Here is an 18,141-nt window from a genome sequence, read left to right as displayed (position 1 = left end):
CTATACAAGTCTTTTAATGATAATCGATAATTATTTATTTTTCAAAAAAAAAAAACTCGGAAAAAAACGCCAGATATTGGTAAAATTTATCGAGAAAAATGCTTTAATAATCGCAAAAAAAATTCTATAGTGGGCTAAGCATCAGTTATTGATAGAAAAAAAATAAATCATTTGCAAGTTTTTAAATTTTTTAAATTTTTCCTACGAAAATGTATTAGTTATAAGCAAAAAAATAAAATGAGTATTATTAAATCAGACTCAAACTTTAAAAAAATAAATAAATAATTAATTTCAATAATATACACGTGTCTTTTCCCAGCCACCCAAGAGGTAAGACATTTTTGGCTCGTTTTTTTTTCAGTGGTTTCTCCCGTAGACCTACTCCACTCTAATCACGCTTACGATTTTCGCTTACTTTTCGCACGCTTACGCTTTTCGCTCGCTTTTCACACGCTTACGCTTTTCGCACGCTGACGCCTTTCGATCGCTTTCCGTACTGATCAGTCGACGCTTACGTAAAAAAAAAAAAAAAATATATATCTTATAAAAAATAAAAAATAAAAAAATCCTGAAAATATTAAAGTCTTGAAGTATCTTAAGGTATCTTGAGGTATCCTGAGTCTTGATAATCTTGTAGTGCTGAAAATTTTAAAATGCTGAAATTAAAAAAATCCTGAAAATATTGAAGTCTTGAAGTATCGTAAGGTATCTTGAGGTCTCTTGAAGTCTCTTCAGAGATCTTAAGGTATCTTGAAGTGTCTTAAAGTAGATGAAAATCCAATGGCTCCAAATAGTTGGTCCTCTTGTATCCAAAAATTGACCCTCAAAAAACAGCAAACGACAGAGAAGTTGTCCAGGTATTCTTTAACCAGCATAGTGACGTAGATGCTTCCCCAAGTAGTTGATCCTTTTCTTTGTATAAATTTTTTTTTACTATAGATATAAAACATCATGGATAGTTTTGCCAAAGTCAATATACGTAATTAAAAATAAAATAAAAATTTCTTTAATCGCCCCATGAAAAATAATTACCGTTGTTGATTGTTTAAAGATACTACCGGGAAAAAACGCTATTTACTATGAAATATAACTATTAACATCGATTGTTTATTCATTACGGTCTAAATGATAGTACTCGAACCAACAGTAAAATAAATCATTTCAATAGCGTGTAATTCAAAACTTTATCGGCAAACAATAACAAAGTAAAATTGAACAAGCAATACTGAAATAACCTCGTCAACTCTGCTCCGACTCCCCGCAAGCTAGACGAAGTGACGGCAATGCCTGAAATCGTAACTTCCACGGGTGACGAACTCTACGCGAAAACTCGGTCCTGTCCCCAACAGCGTTCAGTATTGATGAACCTAGTACTAAGTTACCGTCTCTCGACTCGGCGAATATAATTTAACGTGAAAAAAAACTACAGTTATAAATTATAATGAAAAATGGCAAAAACTTGCTTTTTATGTTTATCCCCATGATATTGATGTTTTTCAAAACTAAACAGAGTTTTAGTAAATATAAGTAATAAAAAATATTATAAAAGAAGCAGCATCCCAAGAAGTTGTTCAGCCAGTCTTCCATCAGCAAGTGTCGATCAAAATCTGGTGGTCCTCTTGTTTAACGACAGGAAACAACAAAATCTTGAGAATCTTGAAATATCTTGAGGTCTGGAAAAGCAGAAATCACGAGAAATCACGAGAAAAAGTTGTCCAGTTCGTCTTCCATCAGCATACGGACGTCAATGAAAACCCAATGATCCTCTTGTATAACGACAGCAAACAACAAAATCTTGAGAATCTTGAAATATCTTGAGGTCTTGAAAAGCGGAAATCACGAAAAAAAATTGTCCAGTTAGTCTTCCATCAGCATACGGACGTCAATGAAAACCCAATGATCCTCTTGTATAACGACAGCAAACAACAAAGTCTTGAGAATCTTGAAATATCTTGAGGTCTTGAAAAGCGGAAATCACGAGAAGAACTGGTCCAGGCAATCTTCCATCAGCATACGGACGTCGACGAGAAGAATATGACCCAACGAAAACAACAAACGACCAAGTCTTGAAAATCATAGAATATCTTGAGATCTTAAACAGCAGCAATCGCATTAGATATACTATAGTCTTCTATCATTAATGTATTTTGGAAAAGTGCGTTCAATATCAAATAAAAAAATCTTACATACAAACATACATCGCAATTGGAAAAGGGTGATAATTTATCTATTATAAATTATCACGATAGATAATAATAAATCCTAATCACCCCTGTCTACTCTGTTTGAGCAAGACAGGGTCGATTCATTTTGACTGTTACACTACCGCCCTTTAATTTGGCTCAAAAAAATGGAATATATTATTTGAAAAAATCAGTCAAAATGAATCTAAACAATACAAATCAAATAATATTTTGGAACGACAAGAAGCTTCAAAAAAATATAGCATAAATTTTTTTGAAACTTCAAGGATATTGAAGCACTTTTCCGGGATAGGTTAAAAATTACAACTAGTCAATTTTGATCTAGAGGAACTTACTTTATGACAGCAAACAGCAAAATCATCAAAAAAACAGCAAGGTAATCTCCAATAATCCTCTCAGCATAGCCATGAAGAAGTTATCAAAGTAGTCTCCAATTCCAATCTGGTTAATGATCCACTCAGCAAATCCATGAAGAAGTTGTCAAGATAGTCTCCAATAATCCAATCCCAGCCTGGTTGATGATTCTCTCAGCAAATAGCCATGAAGATGATGATCCGTGCACCGACAATCCCAAAAAACAGCAGCAGACACTCTTCTCTTTATACTTCTATCTTTACACTCATACACTTTTTCACAATAAACACTTATTCACTAATTCATTAATCACACTTTCACTATTTTCAACCGAACTCACTATACCCCGATGATCACCCGAGTGATTGAACGAATTTCTCAGTTTGACCCAGAATAAACGACGTTTAAAAAAAAAAAAATTGATTAAAAATATTTTAAAATACTACTTGTTATTTCATGATAAAAAAAAAAAAAAAACTCTATTAATTGTAAAATTAAAACTCTATTTACGTGACAAATTCAAAAAAATTCCAACCGATGTGTATTTGTAGGGGGTAATTTATTTTATAAAAAAACCTAAAACATACGATTTACAATTTGAAAAGTACATGTCAATTATGAAGGAGCTCCACACGGTGTATCCTGGGTAATGTCAAGAAGATTGTACACATTTTCGTTTCAGAAATGTGTATCACAATGAATGAGTTTTCAAACGTTTTACAAGGAGAGCAAGATGATGAATTAAATGACATGGGCGCCTTCATGTCATCGAATTCATCATCTTGCTCTCCTTGTAAAACGTTTAAAAACTCATTCATTGTGATACCCATAACTGAAAAAAAAATGTGTACAATTTTCCTGGCATTACGCAGAATGCACAGTGTGAAGCTACTGCATAATTGATATGTACTTTTTAAATTGTATTCCGTATGTTTAAGTTTTTTGAGAAAATAAATTACCCCTTACAAATACGAATCGATTGATATTAAAAACCACGAGGCTAGACTGACTCAATTAATCATCTAAAATTTGAGTAAAGAAAATTTAACTTTTTTTTTTTTTTATCACGAAAAAGCAAGTAGTATTTCAAAATATTTTTAACGAAATCTATTAAATTATTTTACCGGACGAAAAACTTAGAAAATCAAGAAAAATTTTATGACGAAATACCACGAGGCTGCATGTGCACGTTTCGAATACTATTTTACAATTATTTTAACTCCCCAAAAAAAAAATTATGAATAATTAAAAAACCACGAGGCTACACTTTTTGAATTAATTCAATTAAACTTTTAAAATTATTTATTTATTTTAATTTACCGAAGAAATCATTAAAAATTATTTAATAACCGCAATTTTTTTTTCTACCGATAAACCACGAGGCTGTACGTGCAGTAGTACCGAATAACCAAACTTTTAAAATCGATTTCACGTCCCGAATAATTTAGGTGCTATTCACTCCGCAAAGGCTAATGACTGACTGACGAAATTTGTCTAGGACTCTCGAATTTATACGATGACTAGAGGTCGCTATTTTCTATGAGTCATCTGCTGACGTGCAAATGACAGAGAAAAAGTTGACACCGCAAAATGTCCAAGTAAAAAAAAAAAAAACCGCGTGGAAAATAAATTTCTAAAACTTTTTTTTTTTTAATTTTAAATCAAATAAAATAAATTACCTAATTAAATTATATTTCGTAAATTTTTTTCGACCAATAATTATTAATTTAACACGTTCACTTTTTTTTTTTTATAATGGAAAACGCGAGGTAGTTTCACATGGCAATTTTACAAATTTCTAACTAAGCTATTTTAACAAACTGTAAATTTTTAAAAGATATTACGCGAAAAAACTTTTTATCTACAAAATTTAAGATCGAATAAAATAATTTAACTAATTGAATTATATTTTATAAACTATGCCCAACCAACAAATTTAATTAAATACTTGTACTTTTTTTTTTTACAATAGAAACCACGAGGCTGTCTGTACGCGATAATTTCAGATGATTCTAACCAAACCGTAAAAGCCCGGACGAATGAATGTTTACAACACGTTTACTCCGCAAAGACTCACGACGAACTGACTTGTCTAGGATTGCTAGAAGTCGCTATGAGTTTCTATGAGTCATAGGTTAATGGCAGGTAAAATTTGGGAAACATGTTTTGCACATGTGAAAAATAAAAGATTTAAAGAAAACAACCTCCAGGTAAAAAAATAAAAATATTAAACAGCATAACCTTCAGGTAAAAAAAAAACCACGTGCAAAAACAATTTCTTAAATTTTTTTTCTCATTAAATTGAAGAAATAAAATTATTTAAATTTTACGAATTAATATACATCAAATGAAATACAAGTATACTTTGTCCATATTTTTTTTTCATCCAAATCACAAGTAGATATTAGAATAAAAAAAAAAAACCCAAAAAAAACCCTTGTAATTCATAGAAAAATATAAAATTTATATTCTTTCGTAAATTAAGATAGCTATTGATTTTTTAAAATAATTTTTTAATAATAAATTGAGCTTAAATTATGAATAATAATAAAATAAAATTGATTCATAATGAAATTTAATTTTAACAATGAAAATAATTTACCAACTGTTTAATAAATTCTTCACGTTAAATTAAATGTACTTAGTAAAAGCATTACCAATTTAATTTTACATTATTGTTAATAAAGAAAATTAATTTAGATAAAATACGCGACCCTTCTTTATTCTCATTCAAATTTATACCACGTGATCATTTTTTATTTTTTATTTTCCACTGTCATTACTGATCATGCGCAGAGATTATTTAATATACTTCTTTTTGTTATAATAATTTTGTATTTTTTTACTGGAGAAAAAACAAGAGTAATTAATAATTTAGAATAAAATAAATATTTAAAAAACAGTATTAATTTTATATTAATCATAGCTTGATCTGTTGTGTATTTTTTTTTTTTAATTATTTAACAATTAAGAACGAAATTTTGTTTAAAAATATATACCGGCTAACATGAGCACACTCTCAAACATGTGGAAAATAATCAGACCAAATTATTTACAATTAAATGCTGTCAACTCCAGGTAAATATTAATAAACAATAAGAAATAATAATAATTAATTTTTTGTTTAATCAAAATAAAATTAATAATAACTTTGCAAGTGTCAAAAAAAATTTCTATAAACGTCAACATAACCTCTTCATTTTTTTGTTTCTAAAATTATTATTATCATTGTTGATTACTGTTTTTAATTATTTTATTTTATTATTAATCAACAATGAATAATTATATTGTAAAATAAAAACATTTTATATTGTTTTTTGATAATTAAATTTTATTTTTAAAGCTAAAATTTGTTTGATGTTGTTAATGGAAAATAAAACACAGTGTTTATTATTATTTAACAATAAAATAAATTTTAAATATAATTTAAAATATTTGTAATATTGTTTATTAGTTTATTTTATTAATTTTTATTATTTATATTTTATAGAATCAATTGGGAGTTTAATCGTGAACGTCATAGAATGTCAAAATTAACAAGTGACCTAGGATTACCAGCAAGACCAAAAAGACCATTGAATCCATACTTTATATTTTCATCTGAACAAAGAGATGCACTTAAAATTCAATATCCTGGTATAACAGTCAGAGAATTAACAAAAAAACTAGGTGAATTATGGAAAACATATGATCCTGTTAAAAAAGAAAGAATGAAACAAATGTATAAATCTCAAATTGAAACTTATACCAGAGATATTATGAGTTACTATGAATCATTAACATTGGAGCAACAAGAAATGGTAAAAGATTATCGTGAAAATCTGAGGAGAAAAAAAATTCATAAACAATTAAAACAGGTTTGTTATTAATTACTACAAAGTAAAAAAATAGAAATAAATAATTTAATTTAGTTTATTTATTTTATGTTTAATTTTTACAGACTTATAAAGATCTTGGTAAACCAAAAAGACCAGTTGGACCTTTTGTCATGTATGCCCATAAATTGGCTGAACAAAAAGATGTTAAAATGTTATATAAAGTAAGTTATTTATGAAATTTAAACTAATAAATAATTTTGCTTGTTTAATAAATTTTTTGTTTGCTTAATTGTAGGATTGGATGATGAGTCAAGGTGAAATCTGGAAAAAATTATCAGATGAAGATAAAGAACCATATCATATTGAATATTTAAAAGCTAAAGAAAAATTTAAATCAGATGTTATTGAATGGGAAACAAAAATGATTGACATGGGTAATACTCACTTAGTTAGGAAATCTGTACTTCGAGATCTTCAAGGACCAAATATCGAAAGTAAATAATAATTATAAAAAATAAATTTATTTAGATATTGATATTTAAATTAATACTTTAATATTTATTTTTCAGAATTATCTACAATAAAAACATCAAAAAATAATAAATTTAATGAATCCGAAATATTGAAAAATATCATTGAAAAAGTCGTAGAAAATCCATTGATAGAAAATAAAAAGAAAATAAAAAAAATTAAGCAGTCAAAAGCAGCTGTTGAGTTAGATAAAGTTAATGAATTAGTTGACGATATAAAATCAATAAATGTTGAAGATCAGCTAACAATTGTCAATGATAAATTAGTAAATGATGAAAAATTAATTAATAAAACTGATAAAGTAGTAAAAGATTCATCAACTGAAAATCCAGGTCTATTTAAATCAGTTAAAAAGTCAAAAAAAGTTGCTAATAAATTAATTGATGAAGAAAAATCAATCAATACTAAAGATCAGCCAACAATTATCAACGATAAATTAGTAAATGATGAAAAATTAATTAATAAAACTGATAAAGAAGTAAAAGATTCATTAACTAAAAATCCAGATCTACTTAAACCAATTAAGACAGCAAAAAAAATTGTTAATAAAACTGATAAAGTGGTAAAAGATCCATCAACTGAAAATGCAGGTGAATTTAAACCAATTGATACGTCAAAAAAAGTTGCTGATAAATTAATTGATAAAGAAAAATCAAATAATGTTAAAGATCAGCCAACAATCATCAATGATAAATTAGTAAATGATGAAAAATTAATTAATAAAACTGATAAAGTAGTCGAGGAGCCATTAACAATTAATCCAGATCAATTTAAACAAATTGATACGTCAAAAAAAGTTGTTGAATTAAACAAAGTTGATGATAAAATATTAAATAAAGTAGATGAATCAATAGAAGATACTAAAGTGCCAAAAAAATTAGACAACAAGACTTCAAGCAATGTTGAAAATCCAATAAATAAAACTGATGAATCAATTAAAGAACCAGCTAATAATAGTAAAACAATTTCTTCACTTTGGAATTGGTGGAAATAATATATATTTTTCAAGTTGATATTAAGTCATTGACTAAAAAAAAATTTCTACTTTGTTTAATAAAAAAAAATAATTATTGAACATTTGTAATAATAATATAAGTTTTTTTTTTTTTTTTTTTATAAATCAGTTTATATTTTTTCAAAGACTGTATGAAAGTTAAAAATGAAATTATATAAATTTTAAAATTAAATGACTTGTGTATCTTTTATTAATTTTTTTCTATACACCTATAAATACTTTTACCAAGTTTTAATTTAAAAAAAAAAAAAACATAATTTTGTAATTTTAAAAAGACATACAAATACCAATATTTTGTCTATCGTTTTTGGTTTTTTTCCTTATCTCTAGATAACAATCGAAAAACCAATATTTAAAAATATCGAATGATCCTAGTTTTTCCACGTCATTAAAATAAATTTTATTAAAAATAAAAGCCAGCACAGTGTTGACAAGCTTCTTGTCAGGTGTAAATGTATTTTAATATTAAAAAAAATAATAATAATGAATTGGTTTTTGATTATTTTTAAAATTATATTATTATTTCTTTTGAAAGCTTCATGCAGTGATTTAGTTTGTGAAGTATCACTTGATACTGTAATGAATACAAATAATATTGAAGTAGATTTAGAAATATTAAGTGCATCAGAATGGCTCTATCGTAATAAATTCTATCCAAAAAATCAATACACCACCATTCACAATTGTTCATTATCAAAAATAAAGGAATATCAATTAAATATAACATCACTTGAAGCTTCGAATTTACAATCAAACGAATTCGAAATGCTTTATGATGACATCGATGACATTTCATTGACCCAGCTTACAAATCTAAAAATAATAACATTATCAATGATGAATTTTACTGTTGAATCAATTCCTTCTAGTCTTTTAAAAAATAATAAACATTTAAAAAATTTTCGTTTAGAAAATAATATACAAAATTTAACAACATTGCCAGATGGATTATTTTCAAATTTAACAAATCTTAGAATAATTGTTTTATCAAATAACTCGTTGAAATATCTTCCCGATAATTTATTTTTTGATAATGTTAATTTAATTTACTTAAATTTAAATGACAATTTATTAACATATCTTAATTTAAGTATTTTTAAAAACTGTCGAAAGTTAAAACAAATTGATTTTTCGAAAAATCATATTGTTATTATTCATGAAAAATTTGATAGAGTATTTAAATCTATTAATTTTAGATCAAATGAACTCGAAAATCTTGATGTTAATTTATTTGGTAAACTTGAAAATTTAAATGACATTGATTTGTCGAATAATAATTTTAAAGCTGGTGCAATTACTCCTGGTTTATTACGAAATAATAAAAAATTAAGAGAATTTTTTTTAGCAAATAATAAAAGAAATTTAAAGACTTTACCAAATGGATTATTTTTAAATTTAATAAATCTTGTTGCAATTGATTTACAAGGTAACAATTTGGAATATTTACCTCATGGATTATTTTTTGATAATATTAATTTGTTAAAAATTAATTTAAAAAATAATTTACTGACACATCTTGATTTGGATATTTTTAAAAATTGTATAACATTAACAGAAATTAATTTATCTCAAAATAAGATTATAAATATTTATCAAGAAGATTTCGAATGGAAAAAATTATCAGTTGCTAATTGGACAACGACAGTAAGGTAATTATTTTTTTATATTGTCATTTATTTTTTAAAATAATATTTAATAACTTAATTTTATTTTAGGCAAAATTCAATGGTTGATAGAAATTATATAAACATAACAACTCAAAATAATTCACATGCAAGAAGGGGATTACTTTTTGATAATACAATATTACTTGAAGAGATTTATCTGGATTCAAATGAACTTGAAAGTCTTCATGTTGATTCATTTGTTAATCTTATAAATTTAGCATACATTAATTTATCAAATAATAATTTTACAACTGATTCAATTCCACCTGGTTTACTACGAAATAATATAAACTTAACCGAGTTTATTTTACAAAATAATAAAAGAAATTTAATAACTTTACCAAGTGGATTTTTTTCAAATTTAATAAATCTTGTTGCAATTGATTTATCAGGTAACCATTTGGAATATCTTCCTGATGATTTATTTTCTGATAATAATAATTTAACTACAATTTATTTAGAAGATAATTTATTGAAAAAATTTGATTTAAATAGTTTTAAAAATTGTGTAATGTTAATTTCTATTAATATTTCGAATAATAATATTACAAATATTTATCAACCTTATAATTGGAGCACACCATCAAAGTAATTATTTTATTTTTTTCTGTTAATTATAATCGAAAATAAATAAATAATAAATAATTTTTATTTTAGACAAATAAATTTGGACAATAATGAAATTAATGTGACAACAATACTCATGTCACAAAAGACAAATATTAATTCGATAAATTTGAGCAACAATAATATACTGAATCTTATGGATTTTATATTTAGAAGTTTCGAAAAATTACAAAAAATTCATTTACAAAATAATCAAATTAAATATTTAACTGCTCGTATTTTCATGGGGCTAAAATCATTAGAAATTTTACAACTTTCATTTAATCAAATTTCACATATGGAGTGGTAAGTTTTTTTTTTTTTTATAAATATTTAAATGTTTTATTGATACAGTAATGAATTTTTTTGTCTTAATATTTCACAGTGGTGTATTTGATGATTTAACAGCTTTACATGAATTATATTTAGATCATAATAATTTGCAAACAATTGAATATTGTCACATGCATTGTCTTATGAGATTAGAAATTGCAAAATTTTCTTATAATAGTTTAACTGTAAGACATGATAAAACAGAACGTAGTCAATCGATTTCACCATTTCGCAAAAATTATATGCTTCGAAATTTAAGCCTTGATAATAATAGAGTATCTAAAATTTGGATTGATTGGATATTATTGTACGAGCTTGAATTAGATTTGTCAAATAATGAATTGAAATCATTGAGCGTAAGTTACTTAATTTATAATCAAGTTACTAAAAATATATTTCAGTAAATAATAATTGAATAATATATTATTTCAGGATGTAGTTTTTCTGAACCTCAACTCAAGGATAAAAGTTAATGTGACTTACAATAAAATAACATCATTGATTTCTAGAGATGAAAAAGAATTTATTTTAAATACGACTAATGGATCTGATAAAAAATACACTATTTTTAAAGATCACAATATTAATTTAGATATATATGCTGATAATAATCCAATGAATTGTGATTGCAAATTATATTTACAACTTCCATATATAGATAAAAAATTAAATACAATTGAATATCATAAATTAACAATCCATATTGATAATTTAAAATGTGATAAACCAAGCTTGCTACGTAACACAGCTATCAAAACATTAGAACCCGAGACATACAAGTGTTTGATAGACCAACCAAATATTTATAATGCAACCTGCCCAGACAAGTGTGAATGTTGGAAACAACCGTCAGGCAACTCATATATTGTTGATTGTTCAAATAGAAATTTAAATGATGCACCAAGATCATTGCAATCACTACCTGGACACGAAATAAAGTTAAATTTATCCAGCAACTCACTGACCAATATGCCATCAATGTCACAACCTGGATATAATTTGGTAACTGTTTTGGATCTTTCACACAATAAAATTAAACATATATCTTTTAAAACTTTATCGAAAAATTTAAAAAGTTTATACATGGACAATAACAGTTTATCAACAATAGAAATCGAAGATTTAGAATATTTTGGTCACTTGGAAAATTTGACGGAGCTAACACTGCATGATAATCCTTGGATATGTGATTGTCATCTTGTCAGCAATTTACCACGTTATTTGTTGAGTAAAAAGTTGAGTCAATTCGAGATACAAAAGATCATTTGTGAAAAAACAAAACGTTCAATTATGGACGTATCAAAGGAAGAATTATGTCCTTTGAATTTAAAGTGGATAATTGGAATTTGTATTGTAGTGACTTTGTTGGCAATCATTACATGTTTTATGATAGTTATTTATTATAATTATCAAGAGAAAATTAAAATTTGGCTGTATGCAAAACAATGGTTTTTATTCTGGATCACCGAGGAAGAAGTGGATAAAAATAAAGATTTTGATGCTTTTATTAGTTTCTCATCTAAGGATGATGATTTCGTGATAAATACTTTAATGAGTGAACTGGAACAAGGTCCACAACCATACAAACTGTGTGTTCATTATCGAGATTGGCAAGTTGGTGAATTTATACCTCATCAAATCATCAGTTCAATTGAAAATTCAAGACGCACTATTGTCGTTTTATCTACTAATTTTTTAAAAAGCAATTGGGCAAAAACTGAGTTTCGTACAGCACATTGTCAAGCAATAAATGATCGCAGAGTCAGAGTTATTGTAATTGTATATAAAGAAATTCCGGAAATAGAAAATCTTGATCAAGAACTACAATCGCACTTAAAAATGTACACTTATATTAAATGGGGAGATCCTTGGTTTTGGCAAAAATTACGATATGCACTGCCACATCGTAATAGAAATAGAGCTCTTATCAATTAATAGTGTATAATAGTGTATACTGCAAAAGACTTTCTACACTATAGTCATTCTACAAAATATCATTTATTATAAAAGTCATTTCTTTATTTTTAATATCATTTATCATCAAATAAATTTAAAAAAATATAATATCTCTATTGTTTTTTTTCAACGTCGAGCTCAATTTTTCAAAATAAACTAGGATGCAAAATAGAATAAATGAAAAAAAAAAATACAAAGTTTAGATTAGACGACACCGTCATTGGTTTTTTTTTTTTTTTTTTTATCTAATATATTATTTATTTATAAATATATTCATGACGAGAGAATTATATTGAAATCATTCAAAACAGAACCACATTTTTTCTCTGATTTAATTAATCACTTAATTTTTCTTTAATTAAAATACCGATGACAAAAAGTGTGATAATTATTGAAAATTAATTTTTTATTTTTATCGATAATAATAAAATAATATTTAATCTGAAAACGGAAATAAATTTTTCAGTCATAAACCAGGCTTTTTCATTTTTTTTTATTTTTATCTTATCGATAAGGAGATAACATTTCAAAAAAAAACTTAAAAATATCGTATGATGGTGGTCTTTCCAAGTACAATGAAATTTTTTTACCTATTTCTTTTTTTTTTTCAATAAAAAATAAAACAGTTGTGTCGTATCATGACGCCGGGTCAACAACAACAAGTAGTGACTGTTAAAAAAAAGTGAATAAATATTATTTTAATATTAAAAAAAAATTAAACAATTAGTATTTTAATTATAAAATATATAACTATCAACAAAAAGTGAATGAATATTTAAATAAAAAAATGACGAATTTGTTTTTAATAATAGTAATGAAAATTTCATTATTATTCGTGTTTGTTGATTGTCGTGATTTTAAATGTGTAATCCCAATGGAACAAAATGATGTTATGACAGTTCATGTTCAAGAAACATATCTGGTTATATTCAAAAAATTAAATCCAAAAGAAAATACCACTCAAAAATGTTTAATATCAGAATTGTCTGAGCGCTCATTTTCTTCAGTTAAACTTTTCGATTTAAATTTACATGAATTGCAAAGTCTTCATAGTCGTAATTTATTTGTTAATTATAAAAATTTAGAAACAATTCAATTTACGAGAAATAATTTTAAAATTGATAAAATTATTATAAGTCTTTTACAAAACAATACTAATCCTTTAAAATATTTTTATTTTAATGATAAAGATACAGAGCAATTGCCAAGTGGATTATTATTAAATTTAACGAATCTTGTAACAGTTGATTTACAAGGTAACAACTTGAAAAATATTCCACCTGATTTATTCATTAATAATATTAATTTAGCGTATTTAATTTTAATGAACAATTCATTGACAAATCTTGATTTGGGTATTTTTAAAAATTGTAAAAATTTAATCTACATAAATTTTGCACAAAATAAATTTATTAATTTTTATCCAGAATATTTTATATTAAAAATTTCACAGTTATTCAACCAAACAATTTACAATGAAACAATTTATAATAATTTATTTTCTAATGACATAAATTATTCACTATTGCCAAGTAATTTAACTCATGATAATTTATTGTCGTATTTAAATTATGATAATATAAAAAAAGTTAAATATCTTACAATGTTAGCAAAACAAAATTACTCACAGTCAAAACTTTATGAATTTCTTTTTCAACAAGTAATACAACTTGTAATCATAGATTTAACTTTAAATGAACTTGAGCATATTGATATTGACTGGTTTGTTATTTTTAAAAATTTAGAAATCATCATGTTATCAAGTAATAATTTTACACTTGAATCAATTCCTTCTGGTCTTTTTAAAAATAATAAAATGTTAATACAATTTTATTTACAAAATAATAAACAAAGTTTAAAGACGTTACCAAGTGGATTATTTTCAAATTTAACAAATCTTAAAAAAGTTTATTTATCTGGTAACAATTTGGAATATTTACCTCATGAATTATTTCTGGATAATAAAAATTTAATTGAAATTTATTTAGACAAAAATTTACTGACAAGTCTTCATTTACATATTTTTAAAAATTGCATTATGTCAATGAAAATGAATTTCTCTTATAATAGAATTGTAAATATTTATCAAGGTTATTTTATAACACCAGATAATTGGACAACATCGTCAAAGTAATGATTTTTATTTTTTTTTTAAATTTATTATTATTATATGAATATTAATAATATTTTTTTTTTTTTTTAATTTCAGCCAACAAATAGATGTTTTTGAAAAAAAAAATGAACAAATTGTTAAACGAAAAATAAATATCAGGGAAATTGATTTGAGCAATAATAATATTAAAAATATATCAAATTTCAATTTTATAAATTCTGAAAAATTGGAAAAAATTTATTTGCATAATAATAAAATTCAAAATTTAACAAAAAATGTATTTAATGGTTTATATTTGCTGAAAGCTTTAAATCTTTCATTCAATAATATTTCATTTATGGAATGGTAAGTGTTAATGAATAAATATCGTTTTAAATATTTTTTTGATATACAGTTAATTGTTTTTTGTTGTTTTAATATTTTACAGTGAAGTATTTGCTGATTTAAAAAATTTAGAGGAGTTAAATTTGGTCAATAATAATTTGCAAACAATTGAAAATTGTCAAATGGATAATCTCAAGACATTACGTGTGGCACAATTTTCTTATAATAATTTGACTATAAAAAATGATCTAAAAAATGGGGATAAAATAAAATCACCATTTCGAAATTGGTATAGCATCAAAAAACTGTCCCTTGACAATAATAGGATATCTGATTTTTGGTATGATTGCCCAACGGTGGATGGGTTTTATGTAAATTTATCAAACAATCAATTCATCTCTTTGAAGGTAATTATTTTTTATATTTTTTAAAATATCATTATAAAAATAATACTGTTACGTGACAGGTTAATTTATTAAAAATAAATAATATATTATTCTAGAATATTGAATTTGTGTATTTACACAATAAAATAACACTGGATTTAAGCAATAATAAAATAACAACGCTTTTCACTGGAAGTCAAGATGAAATTAATCTCGGTGAAAATGAAAGTGAGAATAAAAAATATATTGTTTATAAAAATTCAAACTTTAATCTGGAGATTTATGCTAATAATAATCCATTGCATTGTGATTGTAATTTGTATTTTCTGCTTCCGTATGTGGTAAAAAATTTGAAAACACTTGAGTATAAAAAATTAAAAGTTCATATTGATAATTTAAAATGTGATGTAAAAAGTTTGCTACCTAACACGTCAATCAACGTGTGAATGTTGGAAACAACCATCAGGCAACTCATATATTGTTGATTGTTCAAATAGAAATTTAAATGATGCACCAAGATCATTGCAAGCACTACCTGGACACGAAATAAAGTTAAATTTATCCAGCAACTCACTGACCAATATGCCATCAATGTCACAACCTGGATATAATTTGGTAACTGTTTTGGATCTTTCACACAATAAAATTAAACATATATCTTTTAAAACTTTATCAAAAAATTTAAAAAGTTTATACATGGACAATAACAGTTTATCAACAATAGAAATCGAAGATTTAGAATATTTTGGTCACTTGGAAAACTTGACGGAGCTAACACTGCATGATAATCCTTGGATATGTGATTGTCATCTTGTCAGCAATTTACCACGTTATTTGTTGAGTAAAAAGTTGAGTCAATTCGAGATACAAAAGATCATTTGTGAAAAAACAAAACGTCCAATTATGGACGTATCAAAGGAAGAATTATGTCCTTTGAATTTAAAGTGGATAATTGGAATTTGTATTGTCGTGACTTTGTTGGCAATCATTACATGTTTTATGATAGTTATTTATTATAATTATCAAGAGAAAATTAAAATCTGGCTGTATGCAAAACAATGGTTTTTATTCTGGATCACCGAGGAAGAAGTGGATAGAAATAAAGATTTTGATGCTTTTATTAGTTTCTCATCCAAGGATGATGATTTCGTGATAAATACTTTAATGAGTGAACTGGAACAAGGCCCACAACCATTCAAACTGTGTGTTCATTATCGAGATTGGCAAGCTGGTGAATATATACCTCATCAAATCACCAGCTCAATTGAAAATTCAAGACGCACTATTGTTGTTTTATCTACTAATTTTTTAGAAAGCACTTGGGCAAAAACTGAATTTCGTACAGCACATTGTCAAGCACTAAATGATGGCAGAGTCAGAGTTATTGTAATTGTCTACAATGAAATTCCACAAATAGAAAATCTCGATCAAGAATTACAATCATACTTGAAAATGTACACTTATATCAAATGGGGAGATCCCTGGTTCTGGCGAAAATTAAGGTATGCACTACCACATCGTAATAGAAATATACCATCAGCATAATCAATCAATAATTTAATTTGTTAAAATTTTAATAATAATTTTTTTATAAAAACTCATGTATTTTAAATTGTAATTTACTCTTTGTATTAATGATTAATAATTCATAATAAACAAATTCATATTTTATTGATAATTTCAATAATAATTTAATCATTATTCGATTACAATGAATTATATATTTAAAAAATCATAATAAAATAAATATTTTTTAAAAATAATAAACTAATAAACTATATTTTACAATTAATAAATTTTTTAAATATAAAAAAAATTATAAATAGTAAGATATGAGTAAGTCAATCCATCTATTATTTTTTTTTTTTTCTTTTCAAACAAAAATATTATAGCTCAATAGAAATTTATATTTGCATAAGCATATTATTTGTCAGAGCGACACGACATTAATATCACATGCAAATATAATTTTAAATAAAAAAAAAAAATAAAATAAAATCCACGTACGTTAAATGATGAATCAATTAATTTATAAAAATTAAAGATCCATCAATTTCGTAAATATAATTACAAATATCAGCACTTACCTGTAAATTACCTGAAATTAAAAAGGGTTTCAACATTCATTTTTACATCATTTCATAATTCAATCATAAACATTCATTTTTTTTCTAAATTTCATTAACTCATCATCTCATTATTGAATTTTCCCATTCTTCATTTTATAACTCCACCTGTAAAGGAAAAAAAAATAATCTCTAACCACCAGTTAAAAAATTTTTTTTATTTCATTTTTTTTTTTTTTACAAAAACAATTATTAAAAAAAATAATGTATAAATACATTTTACAAATTATTTATAGAATAATAATTTAGATACTTAAAAATATCGTAAAAAAAAAAAAATAAAAAAATATTATTATTAATTAGCTATAGGAAGAGATATAGCTCCGCAATATTGAGCTATATTCTTATTGAGGTCAAGAGACTATAGAGAACCTCTTGTCTTTTTGATTGAGCTATATAATTTAATTGGTCATCACATAAATGCGACAAGTTGACCAGCAGTATAAGAGTGGCTATCATGCCATCTACTCTTATTTTTTCCTGCTATCCTGATCTCCATGCATGGTCAGTTATAGTGTGTCTTAAATTAGACTTGTTGTTATAACTTTAAACATCAAGTTCACTTGACAATAAACAATATTGATTTAACATTATTTGTCCAACAGATTGCTGATATCGTTGGTATTATTTTTCATCTTGTTTATCACTCGATAAGTTCTACTCGAGGTAGATATTTGTTTACTACTCATGATTTATGTCTTAACATCC

At 25.1% G+C, this 18,141-nt stretch overlaps 2 protein-coding genes across 2 annotated transcripts; both read left to right on the top strand.

Annotated features, from left to right (window-relative positions):
• Positions 1-5,471: 5,471 nt before the first annotated feature.
• On the top strand, positions 5,472-7,907 carry LOC122856790 (putative leucine-rich repeat-containing protein DDB_G0290503). Its single transcript, XM_044158631.1, has 5 exons — positions 5,472-5,636; positions 6,049-6,415; positions 6,499-6,597; positions 6,672-6,870; positions 6,946-7,907. Exons 1-5 carry the CDS (start codon positions 5,566-5,568, stop codon positions 7,899-7,901), a joined length of 1,692 nt encoding a protein of 563 aa, XP_044014566.1. The 5' UTR covers positions 5,472-5,565; the 3' UTR covers positions 7,902-7,907.
• Positions 7,908-8,501: 594 nt separating this feature from the next.
• Positions 8,502-16,852, top strand: LOC122856209 (protein toll-like). The gene is made up of 7 exons (XM_044157901.1): positions 8,502-8,562; positions 9,520-9,571; positions 9,638-9,889; positions 10,581-10,884; positions 10,961-11,728; positions 13,570-13,579; positions 16,134-16,852. Exons 1-7 carry the CDS (start codon positions 8,502-8,504, stop codon positions 16,850-16,852), a joined length of 2,166 nt encoding a protein of 721 aa, XP_044013836.1.
• Positions 16,853-18,141: the final 1,289 nt, after the last annotated feature.

This window comes from Aphidius gifuensis, linkage group LG5, assembly GCF_014905175.1.
Source record: "Aphidius gifuensis isolate YNYX2018 linkage group LG5, ASM1490517v1, whole genome shotgun sequence".
NCBI lineage: Eukaryota > Metazoa > Arthropoda > Insecta > Hymenoptera > Braconidae > Aphidius > Aphidius gifuensis.
Note: the sequence above shows the minus strand (reverse complement) of the source record. Positions and strands in the feature narration are given on the sequence as shown.

Coding starts and splice junctions, on each gene's coding strand:
- LOC122856790 (XM_044158631.1), top strand. CDS start 5,566: ATGAGCACACTCTCAAACATGTGGAAAATAATCAGACCAAATTATTTA. Junction 5,637..6,048: donor TTAAATGCTGTCAACTCCAG/GTAAATATTAAT, acceptor TATATTTTATAG/AATCAATTGGGAGTTTAATC. Junction 6,416..6,498: donor TTCATAAACAATTAAAACAG/GTTTGTTATTAA, acceptor TAATTTTTACAG/ACTTATAAAGATCTTGGTAA.
- LOC122856209 (XM_044157901.1), top strand. CDS start 8,502: ATGAATACAAATAATATTGAAGTAGATTTAGAAATATTAAGTGCATCA. Junction 9,890..10,580: donor AATAATATAAACTTAACCGA/GTTTATTTTACA, acceptor AATATTTCACAG/TGGTGTATTTGATGATTTAA. Junction 10,885..10,960: donor ATGAATTGAAATCATTGAGC/GTAAGTTACTTA, acceptor ATATTATTTCAG/GATGTAGTTTTTCTGAACCT.